Raw genomic sequence first — 8,503 nt, forward strand, 5'->3', positions numbered from 1 at the left:
GAGGCATGTCCCCTACAGGCATTGAAAGAATGTCCAGTCTCTTGACTCCAGCCGCAGTCAGGAGCAGCAAGCCCAGGGTGGAGCCAGGGGCTACTGCTCCTGAGAGGCAGGCCTGAGCCTTCCCTCGCAGAGGCTGAAGACAGGAGTGGGAAGGTCGCTGAAGCCCCCTGGGCCCTGCCCCTGGGTCCAGCCGCATCTCAGCAACTCTAGCTGGCGGCCTCTCGCCTCTGCCTTTGCATCTCCTGGAAGAGGTACCTCTTGCAGTGAGCTGGGAACAGGATACCGAATTCCAGAAGACGCCCAGCTCTGGCTGCTGCTGGAGAAAGCCAGTACTCTCTCGGGCTCGGGCTTTGGAGCTGGAGGAGCATGGCCATCAGTGACCGGACCAGGGCATATCTCTCTCTGTCCCTATAAGGACTAACCCCAGATCTGTGGGAGCCAAAGGAAAGAGGGCAGCTCTTTAGCTCTGCTTTTGGTGAAGTTGCTGCGAGACTGTGGAACCAAGACCTCGGGCCTTCTAGGGAAGGAGAGAGCACTGAACAGGGAGTCAGGGGCCTGACATCCCTACCTAGCTGGGGTGCTAGGGAAAGTTGCTCCTCTTCCCCGGGCTGGTTTCCCCAGCTATAAAACGAAACGGTGAAGAATAACCATCGAACCCAAACCTGGTTGAGCCCCCAGAATCCCTGGGAAGGACATTCTTAAAGCCCCGGGTTCCTAAGCCCCAGCTCAAGGCACTGGATCATGCCCTCAGGGTGGGACCCTAGGACCAGATGCTTCAACACGCAGTCAGGTTAGGGAACCTCTGGACTGCGTCGTCTCTTAGGCCGTTCAGCAATTACTACGTGTCAAGCCTAAGGACCCTAAGGAATAGATAGGGTCTATCATGGTCTCCTTTACACAGCTGAGAAAATTGAGGCTCAGGGAGGTTTCTCAGTTTGCCCACAGCCATACAGTGGGTAAGAGCCGAAAGGAATGTGCACCCGGGTCAGCAGCGCCCTGTATCCGTCTCCTAGCTGTTCATGACCTCGTGAGAGGTTTTCTCATCCTTCCGGGTGTGGCTGGCAGCCCCCTAAGGACACAAGACCCCAGGGTAAGAACCAGAACCCTAGAAGGTTAGGGGAAGGAGCCACCTCAGTGGTCGCCTAAACCCATTCCCCTTTTAGGAGATGGGGAAACTGAGGCACAGAGAGGGAGTGACTTGTCTGACATCATCAGGCACATGGGCAGGTCATGGGTCACCGTGCAGGGTGAGATTGTGCTCTGGTCTTCCACCCTCCTCTGCTCTTGCCCTGCACTGTTACAGCGGCCTCCCTGCCCGGCTCCATTTCTGCCAAGCACCCAAAGGGACCAAATGTGCCTGTGACAGACTCATCTGCCTTTCCCTACCTTCAATGCCTCCCCATTAGCCAGGAAAGAGGCCATATGGGGGAGGGGTCCCCACAACCTGGTCTCTGAGCCCCTTTTCCAATTCTCATCTTCACCTTTGCCTGCCAGCTCTGGACTCAGTTTCTTCTGCCTAGGTCACTCTCCACTCACTCCTCTTGGCAAACTCCTGCACATCCTTCAAAACCCACCCCCCCCCCCAACATCCTGCAATTCTCCTCCACCCGGGTCAGCAGATACAGAACGACATCACCACAGCTGCTGGCTCCCCAGCCCATGGCAGCTTTTGCTAATGGATCACAGATTCCTCAAGATTCTTTACTCCAGGCAGCATAAATCAACGCAGCAGCATTAACCAATCAGGTAACTCAAGAAAGAAACTGTCGTCAGCCCCATCTCGCACCAGGCTGTCACATCCCCTCTGGTCCCTAAGCTCCTTATTACATAAACTCCCATCCTTGACCTGGTCTTTGACCACTTACTTGCCTGTAATTCGCCTTGTTAGTTGAGGAATGTTTTCTCCCTGGCGTCTAACATTGGCTATTATGGGCTGAACTGTGTTCTAACATGGCAGAGTTCTAACCCCCAGGACCTCAGAACAGGAATGCATTCAGAGATGGCGCCTATAAAGAGGTAATTAAGGTAAAATAAGGCCATATAGGTGGGCCCTAACCCTGTATGACTGGTGTCCTTACAGGAAGAGACCGACAGACACATAGGCCGCAGGGTAATTATGTGAGGACACAGTGAGAAGGTGGCCGTCTGCAAGCCAAGGAGAGGGGCCTCAGTAGAAACCAAACCTGCTGACACAGCCCTTGGACTTCTAGCCTCCCGAACTGTGAGAAAAGATACTGTTGTTTAAGCCACCTGATTGGTGATCTTTTCTTATGGCAGCCCCAGATACACTGGGCCTCACTGGTGGGAGCTAACCATCATGCAGCCTTTAATTTTTTTTTTTAATGTTTATTTATTTTTGACAGAGAGAGAGAGAGAGCACGAGCAGGGGAGAGACAGAGAGAGAGGGAGACACAGAATCGGAAGCAGGCTCCGGGCTCCGAGCTGTCAGCAGAGCCGGACGCGGGGCTGGAACTCACGAGCTGTGAGATCATGACCTGAGCCGAAGTTGGACACTTAACCAACTGAGCCACCCAGGCGCCCCACCATGCATCCTTTAAAGACACTTTCATATAACTGTGAAGGAGCCCTCTGGGTCAGCAGGAGGGCACCCAGGAGAATGGCAAAGGTGACAGCTGTGGGGCTGAGGCAGGTGAACGGGCCCAAACGTTAACCCGCCCGTGTCACCTTGCACAGCAGGCCAGGTGGAGCCCTTGCACAGTAAAGACTGTCCAAGTGGCAAGTGAGGGCACACACCAACCTCAGGAGGCCTAGAACCGGGGAGGGGAAGAACAGAATGACTGCTCCCCGCAGGATGGGAACATTCTTCCTTTTCCCAATAAGGCAATAAGAACCCAGGTTGACAGAAGAAAAAGAGACCACACCAAAATTTGTGTTGTTTTTTTTAAGAAGCACAAAATCTAAGCATACAGGCTTCTCCCACCCCCCCACCCCACCCCCAGCCACAACCCACTCCCCCACCAGTCCCAGCTGACTGAGTCTGTGCTCAAGCAGCTACCACCTTCCTGTAGGTCAGGCGGTGCTCTGTAGAGCACTGGGCATTCTGGGGGCGGGGGGCTCTAGGAATGGAGGGCCCTGCCCCAGCCCTGACTCCAGCCAGGGAAGCCACCCACGACCTGTTTCAAACACTGCTTCCATAAAAGACATCCCTTGGAAAAGAGATGCTTGGTTTAAAAAAAAGCAAAAACAAAAAAACCTTGAAGACCTCAGAGGCAGCAGATGGAGGGCAGCCCACCCTGGAGGCCTGACTCCTGGCCGACCAGGGGACAGCACAAGCCTTTAGTAGAAGATGCCCAGGTGGGCCCCCTCCAAATCTTCTTGCCAAAGTTCAGGGCAGCCACTGAGCTGCGCGCCTGAGCTCTGGGAAGGGCTCTCATCACCGAGCTGGAAGGCAGGGCCTGGTCCCTGGTCTTCTGAACCGGGGAGCATCTCTGCGCTGTGGCTCCAGCCACCCCACTCGGTCTGAGGCTGGAGTCTCTGGCATGCTGGGCGGGACAGGAGGGGTGGCGTTTCTGGCAACAGACAGGACTCTGGAGACACAGAGATACCCTGCAAGAGAGACAAAAGCAGCTGGTTAGTGGGCCACTGCGCTGAGATAGCTTGAGACCTTGAACCTGGATGCTCCCTGGAGTGTGGCCGGCAGCTTCTGGACAGCCCTGGTGCCATGAGTGCAGTGAAGCCAAGTGGTGAACAGCACTGGCTCTGGAGATACACTGCCCGGGGTTCGAATCCCACCTCTGCTACTAACTAGCTATAAGAACTCGACCTCTTTCATTCTGTTTTCTCATCTGTGAAATGGGGATGATGGTAACAGTTACCTACTCCATGGAGCTGCTGGAGGGCTGACTGAGTAGGGACATGTACACGTACAGTGCCAAGAATGGTGTCAGGCAGTGAGCAATCATTTTCGCTTATTAACATGCTCTTTCGTGGACCATGATTCATTCATTTGTGGGCCTCAAGAACAAATGAAGCTTGAAGAAAACGGGAAGGTCACCAGCTCCAAGCCCCTCGACTCCGGAAGTCCCTACCCCCGGGGCCAACCACTGGAGCACCTGGAGCGACTTTCTTGCCAGCGGCCCTTGCTACCTTCCATCCTGCCTCTGGAGCAAGTCCGAAGATTCCCCCTCTTCCACGTGGCTGCGGTGGTGGTGGCCTTAATGACCCCGGGGCCCTACCTCTTTCCCCAAGGAGGTTAGGGTCCTCTCCATACTCCCTTCGGCTCCTCTCTACCCCCGCCTGGGTTGGATTAGATAAACGGGGGTCTGAAAAGTATGAAATTCTCTGCAGATGAGAGCCAACTCACCGTCTCCACCCCCAAATGAACCTGGGGACCATCCCCAGGGGAAGCAGCGGGGCCTGGGTGCGTACCTGGTATATTACAGCCAGCTCAGGGGCCGCGGGGGAAGGCGTCCAGGATGTAGCCTGATTCCTGGACTCTGGGGACGTCTGTGTTCCTGAACAGCCCTGGGGCGGTGTCCAAAGGGCCCCGTCGGGGCCTCTCCCTCGGGACAGTTGCGGGGGCGACTGCATCCCAGGGTGGTAAGGGGGTGTAACCCAGGGACCCATGTCAGGTATCCTGCTCCCCAGGCGCTCGGGGGCCGCTAGTGCTTCGGGACACGCCGGCGGGGACCCCCAGGACGCGGAGGGGCTGGCGGCTGAGCCCAGCGCCGGGGCGCGCGCCTGCACCTGCGTCTGCGTCTGCGTCTGCGTCTGCGTCTGCGCAGGGCCGCCGTCGGGGCAGAGCGGGCAGCCCCGAGGCACCGCCGCGTCGCTGCGCCGCCGGCGCCGGCGCTGCAGGCCCTCCTCGCTGAGGCCCAGCACCGCCGACAGGTGGCCGATGTAGCGGATGGCCAGGCGCAGCGTCTCGATCTTGGTGAGGCTCTGGCCGGCGGGCGCCACGGACGGCGGCAGAAAGCGGCGCAGCTCGTGCAGGGCGCGGGCGAGCGTGCGCATGCGCAGCTTCTCGCGCTCGCTGGCGCTCTGCCGCTGCCCGGCGGCGGCTCCGCTGCGGGCTCGTCCGGGCGCCGTCGGGGCGGCCTCTGCGGCGCGGGCGCTGCGGGCCTGGGGCGCGGGCTGCGAGGGGCCGCGGGAGCCGTCGCAGGGGCAGGAGCCCGACGAGTCCGAGGAGGAGGCAGGGGACGTGGAGTCCGGGTGGCCGGCCCAGCCCCAACCCTGGGGGAAGATCCAGTGGTCTTGGCCCAGGAGGCTGTGCAGAGGAGGGGACTGGGCCATGGCCGCGGCTGCTGCGGGCTCTGGGAGGCTGGGCCGGCCACCTCCAGGCCTGAGCTTTTATCCGGACCAAAGGTGAGAGGTGCCCCCCTGCCAGGTTGCAGAGAGGTGTCAAAACCCACAGAGCCCAGGGAAGGCCTGGGCAGGGGGGGGCCTTGGGAAAGCGGGCCCATTTGCGGAGGTGTGGATTCTGACTCCTCTGGGGCTCTAATGGAGGCCCCTGCAGCCCGGGAAGTGTGGGAGGGACAATTCGCATCTGGATGGAGTTGCTAAGCTTCTTACCGAGTTCCCACCCACCCGGGCTCGTGGCTTGGTGAGTGCCCAGGGGCCCGACAGTGGTGGGCAGTGCCATCGTCTAGGGGCGACCGGGCTGCCCCTCGTGTGAAGAGCGGACCCGGGCGCCTGTCTCATCACCAGCCCCGGGGGGGGGGGGGCGGGGGGCCTTAGCCCAGTAACTCCCCACTAGCCCAGAGGGGTTTGCCCATAGTATGTGGGGTGGGGTGCAAATAGGGGGCCATACAGGTGGATCCTTCCTGGGTTGCCCCACCCCCACCCCCGGAACCTGCACTTGCCGGTTTGCCGAATGACATGAAGAAAGTCATCTCACTATCCACAGATAGTTTCTGTCCCTGAAAAATCAAACAGAGCAGCCTGAGATGAGAAGAGGAATCGGGTGCAGTGGGTGAGGAACATGGAGGGAGGTGGGCCCCCAGGCAGGCCTGAAGCTATTTGCTGTGTGACCTGGGGCAAGTCCCTGAACTCCTCGGAGGCTCAAGCTTCCTCAGTCTCCTAGCAGTAATAATCCCATATACCCACCGCCTAGGATGGCTGCTGGTACTTAGTGGAACCGTCTGTGGAACCACTTAGTATAGGCCTGGAAAGTGGGCTGAATGTTTGCTGCTATCATTTTATAGGCAAGGTACTTCCATTTCAAGATGCTGGAGGCGTTGCTCATTTAATTCATATTTTTGTTAGCCACTGGTAAATGTCAGGCACCCCAGGGTGAACAGGCTAGTTGCGGTCTCTGCTCTCGTGACATTTCAGCCTTGTGGGAGAGACAGGTGAACAGGCCATTATACATTGAGTAGGTCCACCACTAACTAGCTGTGTGCCCTTGGGCAGGGCTCTTAACTTGAGCTCCAGCGTCTGCTCCATGAAACAGGGATAATGTCGTTATAGTATCTACTCAGAGGACTGTTGTAGTCTCTGGGGATAAACGCCGAGACTCCAAGAGTAAAGCTCTCACTCCTCAGCAGTGATTACAGTTTAAAGGAGGCATCAGTGCCCTTTGTGATCTGCGGAGAAAGGGCTGAACTCAGAGGCTAAGGGCCACATGAGGGGCTGGGACGGTAGGGCTCTGGCCACAGAGCTGGAGAGGTCACAGCTGGGCCCTGAACCATGAGTAGGACTTGGGTAAGGAGAGAGGCAGGTAGGGGGCATTCTGGCCGTGGGAACTGCATAAGCAAAACCTGGCAGTGGGACTTGCCAAGGTGCTTCTGGGAAATTCTGGAGCAGTGTGCAAGCAGGCTGGTGTGGAGAGCTCGAGCACACCGTGGCTGGGGCCGGGCTAAGAAATTGGGGAGCCAAATGGACTTCGTAGCAGAAGTATGACATGAAAAAAAATTCGGTAATCGATAACTAAAGGTCAGCATGATGAAGTTTCTGGAATAGATTGGCCTGGACCAGCTGGAAATAGTAAACGGCCTTGTACTATTTGTGGCTGTTCCTAAAAGTAAATATTTAGTTACACAAATTACATAACTAATACATTCTGTTTGTGAGCAACGGGGCTTTGCAGATAAAGCTGGAGTCCCTATTACCCCCTCACTAGAGGCAGCGGCTGTTAAGTCGTCTGGTGCCTTTCCAGTCCCGGCCCAGGCATTCACACTGACATATATAAACAAGGTAACATTGTAGCAGGCTTTCTGTAACTTGCTTTCTATCATTCAACAGCGTGTCTTAGAGCAATGCCTGTCAGGATATTGTAGCTGATGCATAGACTGTCATAGTTTGATTTAAATGGGTGAATATTTAAACATCCTACAAGGGTGCCTGGATGTCCCACTTTGGCTCAGGTCATGATCTCGCGGTCTGGTCGGTGAGTTCGAGCCCCACGTCAGGCTCTGTTTTGACAGCTCAGAGCCTGGAGCCTGGTTCGGATTCTGTGTCCCCCTCTCTCTCTCTCTCTGCTCCTCCCCCGCTCGTGCTCTGTCTCTCTCTGTCTCTCAAAAATGAATAAATGTTAAAAAAATTTTTTTAATGTCATATGAACATTAGAGTGGATAATTTTAACTGGGGAAAAATGTAAAAAGACAGGAGGTGCAGATAAACCTTCAATGATGACATTACATTACTTTCTCCTCAGAACTTACTATTTTTTTATTTTTTATTTTTTATTTTTATTTTTTTTAATTTATTTTTGATACAGAGAGAGACAGAGCATGAGCAGGGGAGGGGCAGAGAGACAGGGAGACACAGAATCCGAAGCAGGCTCCAGGCTCTGAGCTGTCAGCATAGAGCCCGACGCGGGGCTTGAACTCATGGAGTGTGAGATCATGACCTGAGCTGAAGTCGGATGCTTAACCAACTGAGCCACCCAGGTGCCCCAAAACTTACTATTTTTTTAATATTAGAGAAAATTGGGGCACCTGGGAGGCTCAGTCAGTTAAGCATCCAACTTTGGCTCAGGTCATGATCTCATGGTTCATGGGTTCGAGCCCTACCTCGGGCTCTGTGCTGACAGCTCAGAGCTTGGAGTCTGCTTTGGATTCTGTGTCTCCCTGTCTCTCTGCCCCTGCCCTTCATGTTCTCACGTTCTCTTTCTCTCTCTCTCTCTCAAAAATAAACATTAAATATTAGGGAAAATAGGCCGAAATTACCACTCTATGATGAAATAGTAATTGACATTGAATAACGTTGGTCAAGGCAACTCTTGTTTCGTTTATTCTAGCTGCTGTGAAGGAGGAAAGGAAAAATTTAATTCATCCATAGCACAGGAAGAAGCTGAATGAATCACTTAACAGTGGCTTTGAATCCACACGGGCTTTCTTTGGAAAGAAGCAGGCAGTTATGCAATATTTCATGACTCAAGAGGATTTAAACCAAGTAAAAAAAAAAAATGATAATACTTTTTCCTAAGGGCAGCAGGGACTTAGAAAACAGCCAGTTCTACACTTTCTAGGTCGAAATAATGGCAAATCATTTAGAATAAGTCGTTATTCATCCAAGCCTGCACAGTACTAAAAAAAGCTTG

At 54.9% G+C, this 8,503-nt stretch overlaps 1 protein-coding gene across 1 annotated transcript; it reads right to left on the reverse strand.

Moving 5' to 3' along the window:
* Window positions 1-2,338: 2,338 nt before the first annotated feature.
* MESP2 (mesoderm posterior bHLH transcription factor 2) lies at window positions 2,339-5,632 on the reverse strand. Its single transcript, XM_058736578.1, has 2 exons — window positions 4,390-5,632; window positions 2,339-3,567 (listed from the first exon to the last, which is right to left on the reverse strand). The coding sequence occupies exons 1-2, from the start codon at window positions 5,251-5,253 to the stop codon at window positions 3,298-3,300; spliced, it is 1,134 nt and encodes a 377-aa protein (XP_058592561.1). The 5' UTR covers window positions 5,254-5,632; the 3' UTR covers window positions 2,339-3,297.
* Window positions 5,633-8,503: the final 2,871 nt, after the last annotated feature.

This window comes from Neofelis nebulosa, chromosome 7, assembly GCF_028018385.1.
Source record: "Neofelis nebulosa isolate mNeoNeb1 chromosome 7, mNeoNeb1.pri, whole genome shotgun sequence".
Lineage (NCBI taxonomy): Eukaryota > Metazoa > Chordata > Mammalia > Carnivora > Felidae > Neofelis > Neofelis nebulosa.

What these genes read in the sequence shown, in the direction of transcription:
- MESP2 (XM_058736578.1), bottom strand. Translation starts at nt 5,253, where the DNA reads ATGGCCCAGTCCCCTCCTCTGCACAGCCTCCTGGGCCAAGACCACTGG. An exon ending in AGCTGGCTGTAATATACCAG is followed by an intron (nt 3,568 to 4,389) that starts GTACGCACCCAG and finishes TCTCTCTTGCAG; the next exon opens with GGTATCTCTGTGTCTCCAGA.